The 26,410-nt window shown below is 45.1% G+C and overlaps 2 protein-coding genes, 4 non-coding genes and 3 pseudogenes across 9 annotated transcripts in view; all 9 read right to left on the bottom strand.

The window, feature by feature from the left end:
- Positions 1 to 247: 247 nt before the first annotated feature.
- Positions 248 to 364, bottom strand: LOC115197829 (U5 spliceosomal RNA). The gene has a single exon (XR_003879070.1). It is a non-coding gene; the product is annotated as a U5 spliceosomal RNA (small nuclear RNA).
- Positions 365 to 1,186: 822 nt separating this feature from the next.
- On the bottom strand, positions 1,187 to 1,363 carry LOC115197809 (uncharacterized; annotated as a pseudogene).
- A 609-nt stretch (positions 1,364 to 1,972) lies between these two features.
- LOC115197817 (uncharacterized) lies at positions 1,973 to 2,079 on the bottom strand (annotated as a pseudogene).
- A 378-nt stretch (positions 2,080 to 2,457) lies between these two features.
- LOC115197828 (U5 spliceosomal RNA) lies at positions 2,458 to 2,574 on the bottom strand. Its single transcript, XR_003879069.1, has one exon. It is a non-coding gene; the product is annotated as a U5 spliceosomal RNA (small nuclear RNA).
- An 816-nt stretch (positions 2,575 to 3,390) lies between these two features.
- LOC115197806 (U2 spliceosomal RNA) lies at positions 3,391 to 3,581 on the bottom strand. Its single transcript, XR_003879064.1, has one exon. It is a non-coding gene; the product is annotated as a U2 spliceosomal RNA (small nuclear RNA).
- Positions 3,582 to 3,959: 378 nt separating this feature from the next.
- Positions 3,960 to 4,076, bottom strand: LOC115197827 (U5 spliceosomal RNA). Its single transcript, XR_003879068.1, has one exon. It is a non-coding gene; the product is annotated as a U5 spliceosomal RNA (small nuclear RNA).
- Positions 4,077 to 4,774: 698 nt separating this feature from the next.
- LOC115197813 (uncharacterized) lies at positions 4,775 to 4,944 on the bottom strand (annotated as a pseudogene).
- A 6,710-nt stretch (positions 4,945 to 11,654) lies between these two features.
- Positions 11,655 to 16,896, bottom strand: LOC115197241 (60S ribosomal protein L28). 2 transcript variants are annotated; one of them, XM_029758588.1, is made up of 5 exons: positions 16,832 to 16,896; positions 15,898 to 15,988; positions 15,125 to 15,248; positions 14,744 to 14,862; positions 11,655 to 11,792 (listed from the first exon to the last, which is right to left on the bottom strand). In XM_029758588.1, exons 2-5 carry the CDS (start codon positions 15,976 to 15,978, stop codon positions 11,703 to 11,705), a joined length of 414 nt encoding a protein of 137 aa, XP_029614448.1. In that variant the 5' UTR covers positions 15,979 to 15,988; positions 16,832 to 16,896; the 3' UTR covers positions 11,655 to 11,702. The 2 variants fall into 2 exon arrangements, with proteins under 2 accessions (XP_029614448.1, XP_029614449.1); XM_029758589.1 differs by lacking the exon at positions 16,832 to 16,896 and adding an exon at positions 16,607 to 16,625.
- Positions 16,897 to 24,336: 7,440 nt separating this feature from the next.
- Positions 24,337 to 26,410, bottom strand: part of LOC115197240 (lissencephaly-1 homolog B) — a 28,493-nt gene continuing 26,419 nt past the window's right edge. For all 3 annotated transcript variants that reach the window (XM_029758586.1, XM_029758584.1, XM_029758587.1), the window contains one exon: positions 24,337 to 25,840. In XM_029758586.1, the coding sequence (XP_029614446.1) occupies positions 25,767 to 25,840 (74 nt within the window). In that variant the 3' untranslated portion in view covers positions 24,337 to 25,766. The remainder of the gene's footprint in view (positions 25,841 to 26,410) is intronic.

Raw genomic sequence — 26,410 nt, 5'->3', positions numbered from 1 at the left:
CTAATGCGTCTTTAAGTCACTAGCTCTTTAAGCCTAGTGCGACTATTTGTTCAAAGCCCGGAAAACACGTCAGTCGTCGTCGGGCTTGAACTCAATTGCCCGAGCGACTACTTTGAGTGGAAAAATACGCCGGTCGGTCGGTCGGTCGGTCGGTCGGTCGGGCGGTCGGTCAGCCGGCTTCAAGTCAAACGCCTGAGCAAAAAGTCTCGGCGTCATCTCTGTCAATTTCTCTTGAAACAAGATACCGGGCTCTGCCAGAAGCAAAGCCCTTCCAAAAATATGTTGAACTCGTAAGTGTTCCTCTCCACGGAAGTCTTTAGTAAAAGGCGAAAGGCTTGTGCGTAATGAAGAGAAACCAGAGTCGTATGGAAGTCAGAGGTCGGGGCCCGAGACACACACTGTGCACTCTAGGCCGGGTGCCCGCGGGTGGTTCCCGAACCCACTCTTCCAAGTTTGAGGGCTGTGGGTAAAAATTCAAAGACAGACAGACAGACAGACAGACAGACAGACAGACAGACAGACAGACAATCCTGGTGAAGTGATTGTATTTTTTGGGGGGGGGTCAAAAACAGAGACAGACAGACAGACAGACAGACAGACAGACAGACAGACAGACAGACAGACAATCCTGGTGAAGTGATTGTATTTTTTGGGGGGGTCAAAAACAGAGACAGACAGACAGACAGACAGACAGACAGACAGACAGACAGACAGACAGACAATCCTGGTGAAGTGATTGTATTTTTTGGGGGGGTCAAAAACAGAGACAGACAGACAGACAGACAGACAGACAGACAGACAGACAGACAGACAGACAATCCTGGTGAAGTGATTGTAATTTTTTGGGGGGGGTCAAAAACAGACAGACACACACACACACACAGAGACACACACACAGAGACACACACACACACACACACACACACAGAGACACACACACACACACACACACACACACAGAGACACACACACACACACACACACACACAATCCTGGCCAATGTTTTTTTTTTTTTTTTTTTTTTTTTTTTTTTTTTTAAGTAAAATGGCGGGAAAACGGGGGACCCCATGAAGGGGGCTTCGCCCTTGTTTCAGTTTGGATGATTCTTCTTTTTTCATTCCTTCTCTTCTTCTGCTAGCTGTTTTACATAGCTTTGCGTATTTCTTTTTCCTTGACAATGAGAGAAAAGTGTTGCACCGTTCCCGGAGGTACTGCAATACCGGGTCGATGCGTGGAGCGGACGGAGCAAGCCCCATTTCCGACTCCCTGTTCGAAAAATCCATTTAATATGTAGTCCCCCGATGGGGGACGTATCAGATATTAAACTGATAAGAACAGATTTTTTTTTTTTTGGAAAAGTTTTTATTATCACAATTCCTTTAAGGACAGCTCACATATGTTTGTACATCATTATATACACATAAAAACGGCATGAACGCATAAAACACAGCATTTGAAGATTTCATTTAAATTTGTAAAAAAGTACATGTTGTTAAAACCAATAAAAACAACCATGATTAAAAGTACTTTTCATTGTGGAAAACATCAAATCTGTAAAAGCCATTTAAAATGTGTACAAATGATTTAACAAGGTAAAACATTTTTAAGACATGAAAAACATGTTAAAAAGTCACTTGCTAAGAGGCTGTCTTCGGTCCTTTGTACAGGAGCGGGGTGAGTCCTTATCAAACTTGCCTCCTCCTGCTCTCCCGAATCAATCATCGTCCCGTCCTTAGGGGCCCAGAGGAGATGCCTCCCCTAGGTGCATCGCCCTAGGCGCCGCAGCGCTGTCAGGCCGTGGCCGCAGGGACCTTGGGTGTTGTGGGGGACCCTTCGCCTGGGGTCGAGGCCCCCTTCCTTCTGTACCACCCCAGGGCCTCTGTGGCTACCATGGCCACTGCCTGGGGGGTGGTGTCGACCTGTTTCGCTACCAGCAGGTTGCGGGAGGACCACAGTGCTGCCTTCAGACACGTGAGGGTGGGCCAGAGCTTGGTGAAGGCCTTTGATGGAATGGGCCTTCGGCCCACCTGATAAGAACAGATACTACACTTGATCTGAGCCAAAAGGCCGAGAAGCGATAACCCACAAATTGACCCCTGCACCCGCCGGGCCCCCGGGGGTCTCGGCAGACCTCAGCGGTTTGGCAAAAGTTGTCTCCTCCCCACCCGACGTTTCCCTGGTGACAGGCGGGTGTTTTTTTTAACAAGTCGCTAATGCGTCTTTAAGTCACTAGCTCTTTAAGCCTAGTGCGACTATTTGTTCAAAGCCCGGAAAACACGTCAGTCGTCGTCGGGCTTGAACTCAATTGCCCGAGCGACTACTTTGAGTGGAAAAATACGCCGGTCGGTCGGTCGGTCGGTCGGTCGGTCGGTCGGTCGGTCAGCCGGCTTCAAGTCAAACGCCTGAGCAAAAAGTCTCGGCGTCATCTCTGTCAATTTCTCTTGAAACAAGATACCGGGCTCTGCCAGAAGCAAAGCCCTTCCAAAAATATGTTGAACTCGTAAGTGTTCCTCTCCACGGAAGTCTTTAGTAAAAGGCGAAAGGCTTGTGCGTAATGAAGAGAAACCAGAGTCGTATGGAAGTCAGAGGTCGGGGCCCGAGACACACACTGTGCACTCTAGGCCGGGTGCCCGCGGGTGGTTCCCGAACCCACTCTTCCAAGTTTGAGGGCTGTGGGTAAAAATTCAAAGACAGACAGACAGACAGACAGACAGACAGACAGACAGACAGACAGACAATCCTGGTGAAGTGATTGTATTTTTTGGGGGGGGGTCAAAAACAGAGACAGACAGACAGACAGACAGACAGACAGACAGACAGACAGACAGACAGACAATCCTGGTGAAGTGATTGTATTTTTTGGGGGGGTCAAAAACAGAGACAGACAGACAGACAGACAGACAGACAGACAGACAGACAGACAGACAGACAATCCTGGTGAAGTGATTGTATTTTTTGGGGGGGTCAAAAACAGAGACAGACAGACAGACAGACAGACAGACAGACAGACAGACAGACAGACAATCCTGGTGAAGTGATTGTAATTTTTTGGGGGGGGTCAAAAACAGACAGACACACACACACACACAGAGACACACACACAGAGACACACACACACACACACACACACACAGAGACACACACACACACACACACACACACACAGAGACACACACACACACACACACACACACAATCCTGGCCAATGTTTTTTTTTTTTTTTTTTTTTTTTTTTTTTTTTAAGTAAAATGGCGGGAAAACGGGGGACCCCATGAAGGGGGCTTCGCCCTTGTTTCAGTTTGGATGATTCTTCTTTTTTCATTCCTTCTCTTCTTCTGCTAGCTGTTTTACATAGCTTTGCGTATTTCTTTTTCCTTGACAATGAGAGAAAAGTGTTGCACCGTTCCCGGAGGTACTGCAATACCGGGTCGATGCGTGGAGCGGACGGAGCAAGCCCCATTTCCGACTCCCTGTTCGAAAAATCCATTTAATATGTAGTCCCCCGATGGGGGACGTATCAGATATTAAACTGATAAGAACAGATACTACACTTGATCTGAGCCAAAAGGCCGAGAAGCGATAACCCACAAATTGACCCCTGCACCCGCCGGGCCCCCGGGGGTCTCGGCAGACCTCAGCGGTTTGGCAAAAGTTGTCTCCTCCCCACCCGACGTTTCCCTGGTGACAGGCGGGTGTTTTTTTTAACAAGTCGCTAATGCGTCTTTAAGTCACTAGCTCTTTAAGCCTAGTGCGACTATTTGTTCAAAGCCCGGAAAACACGTCAGTCGTCGTCGGGCTTGAACTCAATTGCCCGAGCGACTACTTTGAGTGGAAAAATACGCCGGTCGGTCGGTCGGTCGGTCGGTCGGTCGGTCGGTCGGTCAGCCGGCTTCAAGTCAAACGCCTGAGCAAAAAGTCTCGGCGTCATCTCTGTCAATTTCTCTTGAAACAAGATACCGGGCTCTGCCAGAAGCAAAGCCCTTCCAAAAATATGTTGAACTCGTAAGTGTTCCTCTCCACGGAAGTCTTTAGTAAAAGGCGAAAGGCTTGTGCGTAATGAAGAGAAACCAGAGTCGTATGGAAGTCAGAGGTCGGGGCCCGAGACACACACTGTGCACTCTAGGCCGGGTGCCCGCGGGTGGTTCCCGAACCCACTCTTCCAAGTTTGAGGGCTGTGGGTAAAAATTCAAAGACAGACAGACAGACAGACAGACAGACAGACAGACAGACAGACAATCCTGGTGAAGTGATTGTATTTTTTGGGGGGGGGGTCAAAAACAGAGACAGACAGACAGACAGACAGACAGACAGACAGACAGACAGACAGACAGACAATCCTGGTGAAGTGATTGTATTTTTTGGGGGGGTCAAAAACAGAGACAGACAGACAGACAGACAGACAGACAGACAGACAGACAGACAATCCTGGTGAAGTGATTGTAATTTTTTGGGGGGGGTCAAAAACAGACAGACACACACACACACACAGAGACACACACACAGAGACACACACACACACACACACACACACAGAGACACACACACACACACACACACACACACAGAGACACACACACACACACACACACAATCCTGGCCAATGTTTTTTTTTTTTTTTTTTTTTTAAGTAAAATGGCGGGAAAACGGGGGACCCCATGAAGGGGGCTTCGCCCTTGTTTCAGTTTGGATGATTCTTCTTTTTTCATTCCTTCTCTTCTTCTGCTAGCTGTTTTACATAGCTTTGCGTATTTCTTTTTCCTTGACAATGAGAGAAAAGTGTTGCACCGTTCCCGGAGGTACTGCAATACCGGGTCGATGCGTGGAGCGGACGGAGCAAGCCCCATTTCCGACTCCCTGTTCGAAAAATCCATTTAATATGTAGTCCCCCGATGGGGGACGTATCAGATATTAAACTGATAAGAACAGATGATGATTCAAAGCTTTTATTCTAACTTTTCAAGCATTTACACAGTGAACAATTCACATGTCTTTTAACCTTTTAGTTGCCCATATCCAAACAAAACTTGTATTTTTCAAGCATTTACACATTGAACAATTCACATGTCTTTTAACCATTTAGTTCCCCATATCCTAACAAAACTTATAACAAAAAACAACCCATCACTTTTTCAATTAACCCTGAAACCCTTTCTCTTTTGGAAGAGATGGGCAACCAACACCCTCCCCCAACTTTTCCAGGGGGCTGCAGCAAAAAATCAAATATAAACACAAGCCATCAATAAACATAATCAATCCAAAACCCCAAAAACCTACCGACCTGCCTTCTAAACCTTAACTACTTGACCAGCCCCAACCCCCCTTTCCACCGCTCTAAGGCAGCATGGTGACCCCACTTCCTCTCCTCCCTTCTTATCCTCCCTCTCAAATCTCCCTCCACTCTCCTCACTATTCCCTCCACCCCCCAGTCTGCTCCTGACTTAACCAGCCCCTGCCTGGCATCCCACAGCCCTTTCTTAAAAAGACTGATAAGCAGCCACAACAGAAAACGATCCCTACCTACCCCCCCTGCTCTCCCCACCCCTCTCTCCACCCTCGCCCATGTTAAAACAAAACCCCCCTTCACTCTCCCTAGCAACCCCTGAGCCCTGGCCCACACTACTCCTGCGAAAGCACAGTCCCAGTACATGTGGCGTATTGTCTCCTCCCCACCACAAGTTGGTCTCGGGCACTGGGGGGACCGTGCCAAACTATGCCGGTACATGATGGATCTTACCGGCAAGCACTTGTGGAGGCTTAACCAATTTAGATCCTTAAGACGATTGTCTAGGCCCCGCGCCTGTATGGTCTCCCAGACCACAGCAGGGGTACCCACCACAGGGGGCGCACAAACGGTCCGTCTGACCTCTTCGTACAGGCATCTGTGGTCCAAACCTACTCGGGCGACTTCAACCTCGGGATGCGCACGTAGCCACTTCGCCGCATGGCTGAAGTGCCACGGCAGCTGTTCAGCCCGAGGACCCGTGTTGGACCACACCATTATGCTTCTCGCCTGGTACGAGAAAAACACCCGCAGGAAATAACCGGAGGGATGAATCACTGGATTAGCGAGCTCATTCAAAAGAAACGAAACAAAAATCGAGTCCAGCTTGAGTGGGAAGTGTGGAACTCCTCTCCCTCCCTCCCCGATGCTTGAGAGCATGCGAGCCCTGGCGACATACTCATACCTGCTCCCCCACATGAACTGAAACACGAGCCTTACTAGCCCCCTCCTCATGCTCGCTGGCAAAGGATAGATGTATGCCAAGTACAGAAGGGAAGGCAGTACATCCACCTTCAGGACCAGGACCTTGCCCAAGAAAGACAAGGATCTGGCCTTCCACATTGCCAGCTTCCTCTGTACCACCGCAACTCTCATGTTCCAGTTCAGTGTCGCGGAGCCGGAGGTCTCAAAGAGGACCCCAAGAATCCTCAGGGCCCCATTACAGAGAAATAGTCCCCCGGGCACGTCCGTCCTGCCCCGCCATCTGCCGAAATACTTAACAGACGACTTGGCGAGGTTAAGGACCGCTCCCGACGCGCGGGTAAAGTCTCCAATTATGTCCAGAGACCTTAGCAGGCACGAGTCCTTGCACAAAAGCAAGGTGGTGTCATCAGCGTACTGTGTCATCTTAACACGTAAACCGCCGCTCCCAGGGACCAGCAATCCCTCCACCCCTGCGTCAGCCCTAATGGCAGCCGCCAGGGGCTCCATATAGAGCACGAAAAGGAGTGCCGAGAGCGGGCATCCCTGCCTGACCCCTGAGGAGAGGCCAAACACGTCGCCCAGATGGCTGTTTATGCTCACCCGGCACCCTGCTCCCACATACAAAATCTTGATCCACTTTATAAAGCGGTCACTAAAACCTAATCTACCTAACACTCTGAAAAGAAATTCCCTGCTGACGCGATCAAAAGCCTTGGCCTGATCAAGCGCCGCTACCATTAGAGGTAGACTTCTATCCTCAACCCAGGCGATGGAGTCCCTTATCAGTTGGAGGTTCCACCTAATGGAACGGCCTTCAACCCCACACGTTTGATCCTCATGGACAACGTAGGGAAGGGCTGTGCGCAAACGGTCTGCCATGACCTTAGCTAGTATCTTATAATCTACGCACAGCATGGTCAACGGCCGCCAGTTGCTAAGGTCGGCGGTGTCTCCCTTCTTGTAGAGGAGGGACAGCACGCCTACAGCCATTGACCTGCCCGGGACTCCAGTCTCGAGAACGGCCGTCAGGACTTCGAGGACCACCGGACCAAGTATACCCCAAAATTTGAGGTAAAACTCAGCCGGCAGCCCATCCATCCCAGGCACCTTCCCTTTCCCCATCCTCTTGAGGGCGTTCTCCACCTCCTCTAGTGTTATCGGGGCCTCCATCGCCTTTCTAATGTCCTCCGGCACACGCCGGGACAAGTGTTCTAAGAACACGGTACCCTGCTCTTCCTCTACTACCCTCTCCTGGAAAACCCCCCGGAAATGGTCAGTTGCCACCCTGACCATTTGCTCTGGCTCCCTAACCACCCTACCCTGTCCATCCCTCACCCCATAAAAGACCTGTCTTACCTGCTTTTCCCTAACTGATTTGAAAAACACTGCAGAGCAGGTCTCATTCTGCTCTATAAACTCAGAGTGTGCGCGCTGCAGGAAAGCACGGGCCTTCCGCTCGTGCACCTCCCTGAGCTGAGCCTTGAGGCTGGTAGCGTGCTCAACGTCCATCGAAGTACCGATGTTACCAGCCTCGTACTCAAGATCGAGTAAACGTTGGAGCTGCTCCACCTCCCTTCTCTCCTCTCTGCCCTTCCTCTTACAAAAACCAATAATAAATACCCTAATTCTTACCTTAACTACCTCCCACCATTCCAAAACCCCTCCGCACATTGGCCGGAGACCCTCAAGCCCCCGAAAAAAAACAGAAAAAACATTTACAAAAGCCCGCTCCTCCAGGATATCCCGGTTGAGCTTCCAGTACCCCCTACCGAAAAGGCAGACAGGCGCCTTGACCCGAAGGAGTACCCCGTCATGATCCGAGAAAAACACAGGCAGCAGACGCCCAGACAAAAGCCCCAAGGATTTGGGTAGAAATACATAGTCCAGCCTCCGCTCGACCCCCCGGGAGTTACGCCACGTGGGACCTGCTAGCGCCGGAGTAGTGTTAAGGCCTCCATCCACCAGACCATGGCTTGCCATAAGTCCGGTGATGGCCCCCACGCTACTATCCCCTACCCCTCCTAATTCTACATTAAAATCCCCTCCCACTATCAAAAATCTGTTTGTGGCACACAGAGGTGCCAGACTCTCCACCATCTCCTTTCTCTCTGGCACTGTCTGTGGCCCGTATACCCCTATAATCCTAAGTCTAAAATCCCCTAATGTTATGTCCACCCCCAAAACCCTCCCCTGCATCGCAACGTACGTGCCTTCCACCCTCACCTCCCTAGTCCCAAACAAAATCCCAACCCCTGATGAGTGGACACCCCCCACACTCCACACCGACTTCCCTTTTACCCACTCTTTTTTAAACTGCTCTACATCCCCCCCATCCCTTAAATGTACCTCCTGCAAGAAACAAAAGGTAAAACATATGTTTGATAAACAACTAAAAACAGCAGTTCTCTTTACAGTGTCCCTTAGACCCCGAACATTCATAGTCATTATTTGAATGTTTGCCATGGTTGCACACTTAAAAAGAAAATTCAACCAGGTGCAGGGTTCAAGTACTCACTCCGTCCGGTGGGTAAAGGTCCTCATCGATCATGGACGCTGGACCAGCAGCCCCCGAGGCCCCCCCAAACTTCCCACCCCCCATACCGCCCTCCAGAGAACCCCATGACGCAGGGAAGGGGTTGGGGATGGGGGGTCCCGGCGTCCCAGAAATAGCCTGAGACACCCCATCCTCACCTGGCAAAAACAGCCCCGGGGACGACAGGTTCGCGTCCATCTGGATTATTTGGAGAGATGGACCCCGCGAGGACAGTGGAGACACCTCAGCAGTACTGATCATCTCCCCAACCCCTCATACATCCACGGACAAAAACCTTTGACCCTCTACCTCTGAGGCCTCCCCATCCACTGCAACCCCCCTCTGAGAAACCCAAGATGCAGGTAAGGTGTTGGGGTTGTGGATGGGGGGTCCCGGCGTCCCAGAAAAAGCCTGAGACACCCCATCACCATCGGGCATACACAGCGCAGGGGTCACCAGATCTATGTCCATCTGGGTGTGTGTGAGAGATGAGACCCGCGGTGACAGGGGGGTCACCTCTGTGGCACTGTCCCCAAATACCCTCCCCACCCCTTCCAGCCCACTCTGGCCCTCTCCCGTCTCGAGGGAAAGCCTCTTTTTCTTTTTCTTCCTCCGGGCCTCTCCTGATTCCAAAAACAGCCCTGACTCCTGCTGGTCCTGCTGTGCTGTGGAGGCGTCCCTCTTCGTTCTTGGAGTGGCTGGCAAGGGCGAGATGGACCCCCATTCCACCGTCCTCGTTTGTGAGACTTGGATCTCCTCCACCATCTCCCTCATCTCCCCCACGAGGGCCCCGAAAGCCTCTTCATCTACGTAGTCTTCGTCAAGGGATGAGCCCAACTCTCCTGTTGCTCCACCAACCTCTCCCGGCGGCCTACTGATGGATTGAGTACCCGTTGACATCTGGGTCTCCGGGTCCACCTCCACCGATGATCTCTCCAAAACGACCTTACCCCCAACGTTTGGAGCTGGCGAAGACCGGGCTTGCTTCTCCGGTTCCCATTACTCCATTACTCCATCACTCTTACTTTCCGTGTAGAAAGTTACATCGTATGCCTCCTCCATTGAGTTCCCCTGCAGGCACATCACATCTGGGACTTTCAGAGATAGCGCCCCCATCAACACGGTCCTCGCAAAGGTGTCCCTCGGCATCCTTGTTTCTCCTTCTTGCTTCCATGCAAATCTTATCGTGTTCTTTAGTCCGGCCCTCGGAACCGACCCTGTGTTCCCACTACCCGCCATTTCGGTATGGCTGTATTTTAAATTGTTTCGATTTTTCCCGCCAAAAATCAAAAACTCTCTCACCGCCCTCCGGCCATCGGCCTTTAACTCAGCGAGCCCTGGGGCACCTCAGTACCAAGCTTGATCTGAGCCAAAAGGCCGAGAAGCGATAACCCACAAATTGACCCCTGCACCCGCCGGGCCCCCGGGGGTCTCGGCAGACCTCAGCAGTTTGGCAAAAGTTGTCTCCTCCCCACCCGACGTTTCCCTGGTGACAGGCGGGTGTTTTTTTTAACAAGTCGCTAATGCGTCTTTAAGTCACTAGCTCTTTAAGCCTAGTGCGACTATTTGTCGCCCGGAAAACACGTCAGTCGTCGTCGGGCTTGAACTCAATTGCCCGAGCGATTGGGGGGGTCAAAAACAGAGACAGACTATCCTAGAGAAAAAGAGAGAGACAGACAGACACATAGACACACAATCCTGGCCAATGTACATATTCGTATTCATTCCTTTACACTTGTGTGTATAAGGTAGTTGTGAAATTGTTAGGTTATATTACTTGTTATATATTACTGCATGGTCGGAACTAGAAGCACAAGCATTTTGCTACACTCGCATTAACATCTGCTAATCATGTGTGTGACAAATACATTTGATTTTGTTAGACACTGCTACCTGAATTACAGCTAGAGGCTGGAGCTGAACTGATTGTTGTAGCTACTAGCAGTTGCATTTAGTCATCTTTCCCTCATGGTTTTAATCAAATCAACACCTTTCTCGAATATACAAACGGAAGGAAGTGGTCATAATGAATCTCTGTGATTCAAGTGTTGACAACTTTGTGGAATTTGTTGGTCATTTCAATAAGTGCCTAATATTAAAAAACTTTTAGCAAGATAACTAGCGAAACCGATCGCGGCGCCATCTGGTGATCATTTAGGCAATGGAGTTCTCAGCTGAGGTGGCAAATTTCATTCAGGAAAAGATACTGAGGGATACATTTTTTTTTTTTTAAACACTTAACATGCATTGTCCCATCAAAACATAATAGAGATGACAATTATCAGTGTGCCAGTGGACTTGTGGTATGGTCTCAGATTTATGAGCAATTTTCTCTTCTCAGCTGAATACATTTTTTTTTAATTTGAAGGGGTTGGGCAAAGGCTGAAATTGGGGTTGAGAATTACCCTTCAAATTGCATCACCAATCAGTGTGGATAGAGCAGCTTGCTATGGAGCTGGCAAGCTACAGTGGACAACCAAGCATAGGGTGCGAGATACGACTGATATTTTGCAAGTGGGAAGAGAGCGGGACAGGAAGAGGGTTGGCTTGAAGCGCTGGTCATCTTATGACATGCATTATCTGAATTAGGCCAATTGGTTCAAAGCGCATGTGACATATCCGGCCGTTGTAGGAAAGATGCATCGTTAAAACACTCGTAAGTTCCATCGCTATTGGGAAACCAGGGACTGGGCTGTGGATTTAAATCACTAGATTGAATGAATCAGAAACAGGGGATGTTGCATAGCACCATTTAAACTAGGTCTGCCAAAAACAAAACATTTATACCATCAAATGGAAAATAAGTGTTCCTAGGACCCATCAAACACATGATACAGTGGTGTTATAGCCACTTACGCCAACTTAAGGCATTGCTCTTTATTCTTAAGACCCAAAGATTGAAGACTGACAGGGTAGTGTTTTTCAAACCCAACATTTATTTTTATTTGTCATAACTCGGCAACTTTATGCAGTCTTGGCAGCCTTGGAACGCCTCTTCACCACCACCACACGCTTCTGGCTCAACAGGATGGCACTGGCACGACGCAGAGCAGCCTGGGAAAACATAAGACATCACTCAAAAGACTCTTCTTTCAACTTTAAGATGTTATTGTTGGATCCATCTTTTACTTGCTAGAAGTCTGACCATAAACCCATTATACAACCTTCAGCCCTATCGGTTTATTCATGTCCACTGCCAGGGCCGGTTTCCTGTACACTAATAACCTGACTACACGGCTCGCGTTGCAAAATACATTTACAAATCTATATTATTCAATTATTGCACTCATACTGCTTGCGTGTGCCAACTAGGGTCTGCGTTGCCAAGGGCTAAAATAGAAGTCAGCTCTATTTGGGACACAGATCGCGCTGCAAGTCCTGCCTCTCCCATCTCCTCATTGGTTTACAGAAGCAGGTACCCACGTGCCATCTCCTCACTGGTTATACCCAGGTGGGTGACTGAAAGACGAACGAGGTCGGTAATGGACCTAATTTATGAAAGTTGCCAATCGCAATATAAAGTCCAGAGAAGAAAAAGCCTGGGAGAAGTGACTAGAAACGATTAGCTTGACCGTTGTGTGTGCGCATTAATTGTCGGAGTACAGGACCTTGTGCATTTCAGGTAAAATAACAACTCAATGTTTATATTCCAGGACAAATTAGCTAGCAACAGCAAGCGAAATAGGACAAATTAGCTAGAAAGTGCAAGCTAGTTAAATTGCCATAAATGCTTTTCGACCTGTCCCCAAATTTATGTAATTGGTTCAGAGTTTGTTTTGATATTTTAACCTGCGTGTCGTGATGGCGTTTAGTGTGGGGGGACAAAATACATTTATGCACGATGGCGCAAGCGCGCAGCCAGTTTGGGTTCCGTGTAAGCCGGAGCGGGACTAAAAAAGCACTTTCAACGGAGAACTTCAATTAGACATAATTTAGTCCAGGACAAGCCTCAATTGAATCAGATTGAGCGTTAACCCAAGTTCGCAGACATCGTGGGTTAACTTGTTATGGATAGGGGGCAGTATTTTCACGGCCGGATAAAAAACGTACCCAATTTAATCTGGTTATTACTCCTTCCCAGAAACTAGAATATGCATATAATTAGTAGCTTTGGATAGAAAACACCCTAAAGTTTCTAAAACTGTTTGAATGGTGTCTGTGAGTATAACAGAATGGCAGGCCAAAACCTGAGAAGATTCTGTAGAGGAAGTACCCCGTCTGACCATTTCTTGGCCTTCTTTGTCATCTCTATCCAAAACAGAGGATCTCTGCTGTAACGTGACACTTTAAGGCTCCCATAGGCTCTCAGAAGGCGCCAGAATGTTGAATGATGACTCTGCAGTCTCTGGTTGAAAAACAGTAGCGCATTTGGATAGTGGTCGATCTGAGAACAATGAGACGGGTGCGCGCGTGCACGTGAAGAGTACATTTTACATTTTCAGTCTTTGAACGAAAACAACGACTCCCGGTCAGAATATTATCGCTATTTTACGAGAAAAATCGCATAAAAATTTATTTTAAACAGCGTTTGACATGCTTCGAAGTAGGGTAATGGAATATTTAGAATTTTTTTGTCACGAAACACGCCGGCGCGTCACCCTTCGGATAGTGTCTTGAACGCACGAACAAAACACCGCTATTTGGATATAACTATGGATTATTTGGAACCAAACCAACATTTGTTGTTGAAGTAGAAGTCCTGGGAGTGCATTCTGACAAAGAACAGCAAAGGTAATCAAATTTTTCTTATAGTAAATCTGAGTTTGGTGAGTACCAAACTTGGTGGGTGTCAAAATAGCTAGCCTGTGATGGCCGGGCTATCTACTCAGAATATTGCAAAATATGCTTTCACCGAAAAGCTATTTTAAAATCGGACACCGCGATTGCATGAAGGAGTTCTGTATCTATAATTCTTAAAATAATTGTTATGTTTTTTGTGAACGTTTATCGTGAGTAATTTAGTAAATTCACCGGAAGTGTTCGGTGGGAATGCAAGTTCTGAACGTCACATGCTAATGTAAAAAGCTGGTTTTTTATATAAATATGAACTTGATTGAACAAAACATGCATGTATTGTATAACATAATGTCCTAGGAGTGTCATCTGATGAAGATCATCAAAGGTTAGTGCTGCATTTAGCTGTGGTTTTGGTTTTTGTGACATTATATGCTAGCTTGAAAAATGGGTGTCTGATTATTTCTGGCTGGGTACTCTCCTGACATAATCTAATGTTTTGCTTTCGTTGTAAAGCCTTTTTGAAATCGGACAGTGTGGTTAGATAAAGGAGAGTCTTGTCTTTAAAATGGTGTAAAATAGTCATATGTTTGAAAATTTGAAGTTTTCGGATTTTCGAGGAGTTTGTATTTCGCACCACGCCCTATCATTGGATATTGGAGCGGTGTTCCGCTAGCGGAACGTCTAGATGTAAGAGGTTAATTAACGATGTATAGCGGATATTTTGGCGGTGTCTGTGGTGTGAACAGCTGCTTGTGTCACAAACCACTACCTTATTATGCCTAACGTGTTAGAAGTTCAAAACAAAGAAAGTGTATTCTAATGCATGTTTATTTGGATGGGAGTATAATCAGTGTAATCAAGGTGTAGACGATTGAACATCACGCATTTGAGTGTTTGAATGGGATGCACGGGATGTCAGATAAAGTTGGGTGTGGTTTCATGGAAAATACAATGGCAGTGTCCGCAATAAGGAAACGCAAGGAGCCGCTTGTGGATTTGACCACTAACACAGTTCCACTTCCTACACTGCCAAAACAACCCGCTATGCGGATGTCGGCTAGCACGTATTTGATAGAATCTAGCCCTTTATCCATGTCAGGGAAAATTGGCCCATCATCATCTAAGATGCAAACTTGTGTGGGACTACAGAAGTGTTCAATCCTAGTCCTGAATCCAACAGGGTTTACAGGCTTTTGTGAAAAGCCCGGTTGGTCCCTATCAAATATTGAAGACCAGTAGAAAAACAAGTGGTTTAGCAGAGTGCTCACCATGCGCAGGTCCTTTCTGTAGTTGTTCTTGCGGATGATGTGCCTCAGGCTGCTCAGAGTGGCACGCGAGTTCTTGTTGATGGTGATCTTCTCATATGAAGTGGCGGGCTTGCGCTGGCCTGAGGAGTAATAATACAAGTCCAAACCCCCTCAATTCACATTCTCAGAGTACACTTTGACCTAAATCAATGACATGTCAGTCATCAGGTTCACAGGTACAACAGCTACCAATATCTTTACAGCAACACGACGCAGCAAGACAACTAAGGTGATTCACAGAGGTGGATTATCATGACAAGTATCGAAGAATCACCATAAACAAGGTATGTGGTGGAACTGTACTTGCATTTCCTGGTTGGTATTATGGAGAACCATGTTTACCTGCACGCTTCTTCAGAACGACAACAACACCCTTTCCATCAGCTGCAGGCTGAACACCAACAGTCTTCCTGTGCACCAGCCCGTTGAAACGGAAGGAGTTCTTGGACTTCAGGTTGTTGGGCTCCTGTTAAACAAATGCAAATTACATTTGACTAACAAATCCCATTGAACTTGTTTCTTAAATCCTCAATCGCAGCATTGACAAATCCTGCAGCACGACCCTGCATGGTCAATCCATATGTACACTGAACCAAAATATTAACGCATCATGACCTGAAATAACAAATGTTCCGCACAAAAAGACTTATCAAATGTTGTGCACAAATTTCTTTACATCCCTGTTAGTGAGCATTTCTCCTGTGCCAAGATAATCCATCCACCTGGCAGGTGTGGCACATCAAGAAGCCGATTAAACAGAATGATTATTACACAAGTGCACCTTGTGCTGGGAACAATAAGGACACTAAAATGTGCTATTTTGTCAACACCACAGATGTCTCTAGTTGAGGGAGCATGCAATTGGCATGCTGACTACAGGAATGTCCACCAGAGCTGTTGCCAGAATTGTATGTTAATTTCTCCTTTTGTTCAGTGTACATTCATCTCTTTGTTATGTGAATAAAGAATTAACAGACCATAGACGAATTCTCAACATTTCAACAAACTCAAAGAACATCTGACTGTATGCATAACCAAGTTCATGATCCACCAGGTATGTGGGGTACATTTACTAGGACCACTGATTCTTGGCCGTCTCTGTTAGTTGTACTCACGGTGCTGTAAGTCTGTCCATTCCTCTTGATGAGGAAGCTGGAGCAGTTCCTAATGACCATCCACTGCAGATGAGAAGACATGTTGACGAACCTGGGGCAGACAATAAGCGTTAAAGAGATTGGAGATAACCAGTCATTGCGCCAAGGCTAGTTAAAATTGGCTCGCAAAACTACCGCACTTCCTCCATACTGGACAGACATTCAAATTGTACCCACGAGTTTATCGGACTCTGGTGAAGTAGATAAACGGCCTCATTGCCAAAATACCTTTAATACAAGTTAGTCAAGTAACATGGGAATCAAAGGCACATTTTGCAAAAAACGAACGTTAACAGAGCAAGTTCATTATTTGTTTGGCTAACGTTAGCTAAAAGCCAGGCTATAAAACAGAGCAACTTGGCAGGATCGTTTTGTCACCTTCCTATAGTTGGCAAAAATGTACCCAACTAGTAATTGGCTACCTCAAACTAATTAAATTAGCTAAATAACTAGGATAGGAAGTTAGATACCTAAATTGCATGAATATGGTCCAGTTGAAGAAGACTGAAGATGGCGTGTTAAGCCCTTCAACTGTTTTCGATTCAAGGGATTTACAATATGCAAAAAATATATAGTTGACAAACATTAGCTACACCAGATTACAAATGCGGGCGCACGTTGAAGCCCCGTGCTCTTGTGTAGGACAAGCAACCACGCCAGCTAACTTTACCTCGTAGTATGGCAGACTGATTTAGGGCCGGCCTAGCAGCAGGCTGACCGATTTGAAGTAGTTAGATTAGAAATGTATATAAAAAGTATCGCTACAATCAATATCACACCTATGTAATAAAAACGTACGTTGTTTTTAAACAATTACCAATCTAAACATAGCAGACAGGTCAAATTGTTCCACTTTTTTTAATACGACTACAAGAACACCGAACAACCACGTTACCTGTCAGCGGAAAAAGAGGATAGAAAAGGGCGGAAGCCGCATTACATTGAGTATTTGATAGATCCATGCACGTTGAAATCAGTTTTTTCTGAGAGAAAATCAGAAGATGAATCAGAAGTCAGACAAACGGCAATATTTTCTAAACATGTGTTTATAAAATCATTTTTGTTTGAATAAAATCGAATATTTAATTTTACAATGTACTATTTATTTGAATGCATGTCGGAGGGACACTTTGACAGAACGTTGTAGTTTGTCTCTTACGTCATCACTGTGCGCCTCTGTTTATCGGTCATGTCAACATGTGTCGAGCTTTCATTAAAAGTAGTTGTTTTTGCATTTTAGTTAAGCCTTTTCTAAGCCTAATTATCCCAATCTGCTACGAAAAGTAAATTCTGATAAAAGCAGGTTTCCTTCTAGCCATAACCCTGTTTTCTAACCAGAGTCGTTGCTATCAGGTATCTCTTTATGTAGTGCTGTCTCACTTGTGATGTGTGTTTTGTCCTATATTTAGGTCTCTTTTTTTATCCCAGCCCCCGTCCCCGCAGGAGGCCTTTTGTCTTTTCGTAGGCCGTCATTGTACATAAGAATTTGTTCTGAACTGACTTGCCTAGTTAAATAAACCAAAAAAATCTGGGATCCGTTGGACGCCCCTACCATAAACCGGTTTTATATTCACACATTCAACATACATTTGCCAAAAGCCATTTAAAATGGTAAAAATCAATAACGAATTAATTGATTGTCACAGAAACATAAAAATAGATATGGTTATTCTATAAATGTCTAGCATACTTTTACAACCTTTGTTTTGAATAAAAATTAGTTTTGATTTGATGGAAATACATACGATCTTTAAAATGCAATTTAAAGCAGTATAAATCAATAACTAATTCACCATTTGTCACAAAAAAATCTAAACTAGGTATGATTTATTATATACATTTCTAGCATACTTTTACAACCTTTGTTTGGAGTAAACATTGCAGTTTTGACTTTATAGAAATACATAATCAAATGCCATTTTAAACTGTATAAATCAATACCTAATTCACTGTCACAGAAACATCAAACTAAGTATGATTTATTCTATAAATGTCTAGCATACTTTTACAACTTTTGTTTTGAGTAACAATTACAGTTTTGATTTGATAGAGGGCATGTAGTCCGTCTAGAGGGCATGTGGTCAAAGTTCTAACGAGTCTGTTATACCCTATTGGAAGGGGCCTGGCATAAAATGCTGCATCTTCAGTCATATTAAATTAGATTACAGGAAAAAACTATGTGATGAAGGGATCAGGCCTGACTAACAAAGAAGACAGGTGGATGGATCAAGAGGACCAACACAACCAAGAGGATCAACATTGACATTCCACAGTGAAGATAAGGAAAACTAACCATAACATACACTACCGTTCAAAAGTTTGGGGTCACTTAGAAATGTCCTTGTTTTTTTGTCCATTAAAATAACATCAAATTGATCAGAAATAGTGTAGACATTGTTAATGTGGTAAATGACTATTGTAGTTGGAAACGGCAGATTTTTTATGGAATATCTACATTGACGTACAGAGGTCCATTATCACCAATGGCACATTGTGTTAGCTAATCCAAGTTTATCATTTTAAAAGGCTAATTTATCATTAGAAAACCCTTTCGTAATTATGTTAGCACAGCTGAAAACTGTTCTGATTAAAGCAGCAATAAAATTGGCCTTAAGATTAGTTGAGTATCTGGAGCACCATCTTTGTGGGTTCGATTACAGGCTCAAAATGTCCAGAAACAAATAACTTTCTTCTGAAACTCATCAGAAGAAACTCATCAGTCTATTCTTGTTCTGAGAAATGAAGGCTATTCCATGCGTTAAATTTCCAAGAAACTGAAGATCTCGTACAGCGCTTTGTACAGTCGTGGCCAAAAGTTTTGAGAATGACACAAATATTAATTTCCACAAAGTTTGCTGCTTCACTGTCTTTAGATATTTTTGTCAGATGTTACTATGGAATACTGAAGTATAAGTACAAGCATTTCATAAGTGTCAAAGGCTTTTATTGACAATTACATGAAGTTGATGCAAAGAGGCAATATTTGCAGTGTTGACCCTTCTTTTTCAAGAACTCTGCAATCTGCCCTGGTATGCTGTCAATTAACTTCTGGGCCACATCCTGACTGATGGCAGCCCATTCTTGCAAAGTCAATGCTTGGAGATTGTCAGAATTTCTGGGGTTTTGTTTGTCCACCCACCTCTTGAGGATTGACCACAACTTCTCAATGGGATTAAGGTCTGGGGAGTTTCCTGGCCATGGACCCAAAATATCGATGTTTTGTTCCCCGAGCCACTTAGTTATCACTTTTGCCTTATGGCAAGGTGCTCCATCATGCTGGAAAAGGCATTGTTCGTCACTAAACTGTTCCTGGATGGTTGGGAGAAGTTGCTGTCAGAGGATGTGTTGGTACCATTCTTTATTCATGGCTGTGTTCTTAGGCAAAATTGTGAGTGAGCCCACTCCCTTGGCTGAGAAGCAACCCACACATGGTCTCAGGATGCTTTACTGTTGGCATAACACAGGACTGATGGTAGCGCTCACCTTGTCTTCTCCGGACAAACAATCGGAAAGGGGATTCATCAGAGAAAATGATTTTACCCCAGTCCTCAGCAGTCCAATCCCTGTACCTTTTGCAGAATATCAGTCTGTCCCCAATGTTTTTCCTGGAGAGAAGTGGCTTCTTTGCTGCCCTTCTTGACACCAGGCCATCCTCCAAAAGTCTTTGCCTCACTGTGCATGCAGATGCACTCACACCTGCCTGCTGCCATTCCTGAGCATGCTCTGTACTGGTGGTGCCCCGATCCCGCAGTTGAATCAACTTTAGGAGACGGTCCTGGCACTTGCTGGACTTTCTTGGGCGCCCTGAAGCCTTCTTCTCAACAATTGAACCGCTCTCCTTGAAGTACTTGATGATCCGATAAATTGTTTATTTAGGTGCAATCTTACTGGCAGCAATATTTCTTGCCTGTGAAGCCCTTTTTGTGCAAAGCAATGATGACGCCACGTGTTTCCTTGCAGGTAACCATGGTTGACAGAGGAAGAACAATGATTCCAAGCACCACCCTCCTTTTGAAGCTTCCAGTCTGTTATTTGAACTCAATCACCATGACAGAGTGATCTCCAGCCTTGTCCTTGTCAACACTCACACCTGTGTTAACGAGAGAATCACTGACATGATGTCAACTGGTCCTTTTGTGGGAGGGCTGAAATGCAGTGGAAATGTTTTTTGGGGGAATCATTTCATTTGCATGGCAAAGAGGGACTTTGCAATTAATTACAATTCATCTGATCACTCTTCATAAGATTCTGGAGTATATGCAAATTGCCATCACACAAACTGAGGAAGCAGACTTCGTGAAAATGTATATTTGTGTCATTCTCAAAACTTTTGGCCAAGACTGTACTACTCCCTTCACAGAACAGCGCAAACTGGCTCTAACCAGAATTGAAAGAGGAGTGGGAGGCCCCGGTGCAGAACTGAGCAAGAGCAAGAGGACAAGTACATTAGAGTGTCTAGTTTGAGAAACAGACGCCTCACAAGTCCTCAACTTGCAGCTTCATTAAATAGTACCCGCAAAAAAATAGTATCCATGTCAACAGTGAAGAGGCGACTCCGGGATGCTGGCCTTCTAGGCAGAGTTGCAAAGAAAAGCCATCTCTCAGACTGGCCAATAAAAAGAAAAGATTAAGATGGGCAAAAGAACACAGACACTGGACAGAGGAACTCTGCCTAGAATGCCAGCATCCAGGAGTCGCGTCTTCACTGTTGACGTTGAGACTGGTGTTTTTAAGAAGCTTCCCCTTGAGCGGACAGCTTGATGAAAACCAGTTAATATTCAGGTCCCCAAGAAAGTAGACCTCTCTGTTTACGTCACATACACTATCAAGCATTTCACACATATTATTTAGATACTGACTGTTACCACTTGGTGGCCTATAGCAACACCACAAAAGAAAAAGCTTTAGATGTGCCAAGGGAACCTGCAACCACAACACTTTAATAACACTTGACATATGAGCTTCTCTAAGCATTACAGGGATATGGCTCTGAATATATACAGCAACACCCCATAAACATTCCTGTTTCTTCTATAAATGTTATATCTTTGTATTGCTACTGATGTATTATCAAATTAATTATCTTAGTGAGTCTCAGAAATGGCTAATATAAGAATGTTATCTAATGTTAGCAAGTTACTGATTTCCTGAACCTTGTTTCTAAGGCTACATATACTAATATGGGCTATTTTCAGCCCTTTCCTGGGTAGCTTATCAGAGATAGACATAATATTGAAAGACAAAGCAAAAGCAAAATAAAAAAATATATACATTCAGCAGTCCATTAATCAATTGGTGTGTGTGTGTGTGTGCTGCAGGGTTGATGCTACGAACCCATAGGCTTGGCTCGCTCATCCCTTCCAGGCTTCTGGGACAGAAGGTGGACAATGAGCCTGTCATAGTGGATGTAAGCAATGTCCCCAAGCACTCTGGCAGCTTTCATGGCTGGGATCAGTTCTTTCCTCTTCTGGCGCACAGCTTGGAAACCACAGGGGAGAGACTAAAGTATGGAACGCTATTTGGGTCTTTGTGTGTCAAAAAATAACACTATTTGACATGTCAAATAACACAATTCTATTATAGAATTTGCAAGCGCCACCACTACGATCAGTAGTACTGTCAAAGTTGTACAAAAAAAGTCTGCAAACAAGTACACACACCGGCATCGATGTGTTTACAATTTTGCGATGGTAATAAGGCATTATTTGTTCGACAGAATGGGAAAAAATCTGTGTGGGAAACATCCAAATGGGAAAACATCTGCCAAGGAAACAGCTACTATTGCTGGGGTCCAGCAAAAATTAAGGCAGTTTATACAATTTTAAAAAGATTACAATACATTCACAGATTTCACAACACACTGTGTGCCCTCAGGCCCCGACTCCACCACATATCTACAGTTCTAAATCCATGTTTGTGTGTATGTATGTGTCTGTGCTTATGTTTGTGTTGCTTCAGAGTCCCCGTTATTCCTGAAGGTGTTTATTTTATCAGTTTTTTAAATCAGATTTTACTGCTGCATCAGTTACTTGATGTGGAATAGAGTTCCATGTAGTCACGGCTCTATGTAGTACTGTGCGCTTCCCATAGTCTGTTCTGGACTTGGGGACTGTGTAGAGACCTCTTGTGACATGTCTTGTGGTGTTTGCATAGGTGTCCGAGCTGTGTGCCAGCAGTTTAGACAGACAGCTCTGTGTATTCAACATGTCAATACTTGTCATAAATGCAAGTAGTGATGAAGTCAATCTCTCCTCCACTTTGAGCCAGGGAGAGAGTAATATTAGCTCTGTGTACATTCAAGGGCCAGCCGTGCTGTCCTGTTCTGAGTTCCTTTTTGCGGTACCTGACCCCACGACTGAACAGTAGACCAGGTGCGACAAAACTAGAGCCTGTAGGATCTGCCTTGTTAATAGTGTTGTTAAGAAGGTAGAGCAGCGCCTTATTATAGACAGACTTCTCCCCATCTTAGCTACTGTTGTATCAATATGACTGATGATTGGCTGAGGGAAATTGGTGATAAAAAGATTGTTTGTTAGACTTCAGTGCGTCTTTTAACATTATCGATCATAGTCTGCTGCTGAAAAAACATATGTGTTATGGCTTTACACCTGTTTTTTTTAACCTTTATTTAACTAGGCAAGTCAGTTAAGAACAAATTCTTATGTACAATGAAGGCCTACCCCGGACGACGCTGGACCAATTGTACGCCGCCCTATGGGACTCCCGATCACGGCCGGTTGTGATACAGCCCGGGATCGAACCAGGGTCTGTAGTGACGCCTGCCTTAGACCGCTGCGCCACTCAGGTTGTATCAATATGTTTTGACCATTACAGTTTACAATCCAGGGTTACTCCAAGCAGTTTAGTCACCTCAACTTGCTCAAATGCCACATTATATATTACATGATTTAGTTGAGGTTTAGTGAATGATTTGTCCCAAATACAATGCTCTTAGTTTTGGAAATATTTAGGGCTAATTTATTCCTTGCCACCCACCCTGAAACTAACTGCAGCTCTTTGTTAAGCATTGCAGTCATTTCAGTTGTTGTAGTAGCTGACGTGTATAGTGTTGAGTCATCCGTATACATACAGCCAGTGTAGACACACTGGCTTTACTCAAAGCCAGTGGCATGTCCTGATTCTACCTGGATTGTGTTGGAGAGGCTTCCATTAAAGAACCCACTCTGTGTTCTGTTAGACAGGTAACTCTTTATCCACAATACAGCAGGGAATGTAAGTCCATAACACATACGTTTTATGTATTGAAAACATAGTATTGAAGACATCTGCAAAGAGGCTCAAAGCTAAATCAGGCTCAGGGACGGGTTTCAGTGACTTGAGGGGGAGAAAGAATCAGCGGAGGCAGCAACAGGTAGTTAGATGGGGGCCGGGTGGGATTGGGCCAGGCACGGCCAGGGTGTCCTCAGTCGTCGTCATAGAGCCTCAGGCCATCCAGAAGGGTAGACAGAAAAAAGTTGGGAGTTAGTGAGAGCATGACTAAGAGCATAGTACACCACATGCACTGGGGGTGGAGAATAATCAATAGTGTTGCTGTGGGCACTGGATAATCTGACTAAAACACAAGTGTTTGACCTCGCTGTGATACTGTAGGTCTACTTATGTTACATTTCTGAGTCAGTTCAGGTAGCATTCATGGTCCTGCATTTGTGTTAACCATGGTAGCCAGCATTGGAAATAAAGAGATATGCAGAAAGATAATCAGCCTGTTTGTTGATCCTTTCCCTTTACATGTATTTTTCATGCCAGGCCCATCTTATCAAAGAAACAGTTTATTTAAATCTCTACACACTTAGGGAAAAAAAGGTGTTATCTAGAACCTAAAATGGTTCTTCTGCTGTTCTTGAAAGATTGAAAGATGACTCAGGAACACGACAGCGTCGGGTGTTTTGCTCTGACATCACAAAATCTTTACGGCAGTCTGTTTTGCCATGTAAAAATGTGGTATTCAACGTGTTTCTATGGGCTATAGCAGTAAAGGCCGAATTCTATGTTTAATCAAATTATATATTTATACCTTCAGGAGGTCCTAAAATAAAAAAATCAAGTGGCTATATGATACATTATGACCATCTTGAAATAATATGTTAGCTTAGTAGATATTGCGATAATAAAGGGCTTAGAGACCTGCATTAAAACATTTCCACAGCAGTTTGCATGAGGCAAATGGAAGTTTATGGCAGTCTGAGAAATAATTATTTCTTTATTGATCTGACAATTTTTCCTTATCTTTTGTTTTAGTTAGTGAAGACATTCTCAGCCTCCGAGCTCTACAGTACTCGATTACAACAGCTAACTCCACCTTCACTTTGGCGTCCCCAGGCTGTGCAAAATGTGCGTACCTCTTGATAAAACAAATAAAAGCACACGACAAGGCCAATGTTATATTTACAGATATTTTTATGTTGCAAACAATCACATACAGATATATTGGAACACAAGTTTACTGTGTTTATGTGCATCTGTGTGAGTGAGTGTGACAAAGAGAGCAGTAAGAGTACAGAAAGCAGAAGGAAATCCCTTGGTGAGGGAGACCTCAAGAGGGTTAACCAGGCAGAGACAGCAGAGAATGAGTGGGCACAGGGTGCTCTTGGGACACACCACAGCAGAAGTGTGTGTATGTGTATGGTGTGTGTAACACAAATATAAGAGTCTGCTCATCTATGCATCTTCCTTGAAGTGTTTGTATGACAGAGCGAGAGAGCAAGAAAGGCTGTTCATTTGTGTGCATGTTCTTCGCAGCATAGGGATCTTTAAGATCCTTGTGAGTATCTACTAGAAGCCAGTCAGTTACCAGTAAGTGAGGGAGTATAAACAGGAATAGAAAGCCTTGCCTCCACACACACCTCTATTCTCTACCTCCATACACAGACTACATACACACAGTACGCACGCAAATGCACACGCATTTCATCTCTTATTCTACTCCTCCATCACAATTCTCTCTTCCTTTCACACTGTTCTCTCTCTCGCTCTCCTAGGTAGCGTCAGAATAACAGTGGCAGCAAGAAACAAAATAAAACCCAAACCCTTAAAAGAACAGACGTGATTGGTTTATGTGCACGGTCACAATTACCCAGCATCCACTGGGGAAGGACACAGGAACCATTTACCCTTTGACCCCCACGTCATGGAAATGTACAGTATACACGTTTTTTTGGAGAAGTCACCATCCAAGGAATACTGATTTTTTGTTGTTGTTGTGTGTGTGTGTGTGTGTGTGTGTGTGTGTGTGTGTGTGAGAGAGTGTGTGTGTGTGTGTGTGAGAGAGAGAGAGAATGTGTGAGTGTGTAATATTTATTAAGCATACTCTACATCCAGAATAATTTACATAAAAGGACAATCAATATTTATTTTAAAACAGGGCCGGGAGATGAGGGGCAGAGCCTGGGTAACAATGGTATAGAGTGCGGGAGGTTGGGCTTAGGTGAGTGTCAGAAAAAGTGTCAGATTGTGGGTAGGAGGGGGTATAGGGCTGCTTTTGTGGGGATAGAGGAGGTGGTTAGGGGAGGAGAGGCTGCTATTTAAGGGAGCACTAATGCTACTTCTGGAAGAGTAGAGCAGGAGGTTGGGCGAGTGTATAGGGCTGTGGTTGTGGGGTAGAGAGGAAGATGAGGAGAGGGAGGTTGGGGGGGTATATAGGGCTGTGGTTGTGGGGTAGAGAGGAAGATGAGGAGAGGGAGGTTGGGGGGGTGTATAGGGCTGTGGTTGGAGGGTAGAGAGGAAGATGAGGAGAGGGAGGTTGGGGGGGTGTATAGGGCTGTGGTTGGAGGGTAGAGAGGAAGATGAGGAGAGGGAGGTAGCAGGCAGACTCAGCGACACTCCCACACTTTGACTGTCTGATCAACGCTGCCTGTCACCACGTAGGGAGCAGTCTGGTGCATATCTGGGGAAAGAAATACAAATACAGGTTGGAATAAAAGCTTACACCTATTAGCTCTCCGGGAAGATGGTTGACCACCCTTGATGTATACAGTGCCTTCAGAAAATATTAATAAACCTAGACTTATTCCACAGCTGAAATTAATATTAATAAAGCACACTGAACAACAATATAAACATGTAAAGTGTCGGTCCCATGTTTCCTGAGCTGAAATTAAAGATGACAGAAATGTTCACACACACACACACACACACACACACACACACACACACAAAAAGCTTATTTCTCAAATGTTGTAAACAAATTAGTGCACATCCTTGTTAGTGAGCATTTCTCCTTTGCCAAGATAACATTGTTTTAGAGAATTTGGTAGTATGTCCAACCGGCCACAGAACTGCAGACCACTTGTAACCACACCAGGACCTCCACATCTGGCTTCTTCACCTGGTGGATCATCTGAGACCAGTCACCCAGACAGCTGATGAAACTGAGGAGTACTTTCGGTCTGTAATAAAGCCCTTGTGGGGAAAACACATTCTGATTGGCAGGGCCTGTCTCCTAAGTGGGTGGGCC

Source organism: Salmo trutta, chromosome 7 (genome assembly GCF_901001165.1).
Source record: "Salmo trutta chromosome 7, fSalTru1.1, whole genome shotgun sequence".
Lineage (NCBI taxonomy): Eukaryota > Metazoa > Chordata > Actinopteri > Salmoniformes > Salmonidae > Salmo > Salmo trutta.
Note: the sequence above shows the minus strand (reverse complement) of the source record. Positions and strands in the feature narration are given on the sequence as shown.

Bases quoted from the DNA above. Each gene is read 5' to 3' on its own strand.
- LOC115197241 (XM_029758588.1), bottom strand. From the start codon at position 15,978: ATGTCTTCTCATCTGCAGTGGATGGTCATTAGGAACTGCTCCAGCTTC. The intron at 15,249-15,897 runs GTGAGTACAACT...TTTGTTTAACAG, and splicing joins ATGGACAGACTTACAGCACC to GAGCCCAACAACCTGAAGTC. The intron at 14,863-15,124 runs GTAAACATGGTT...ATTACTCCTCAG, and splicing joins CGTTCTGAAGAAGCGTGCAG to GCCAGCGCAAGCCCGCCACT.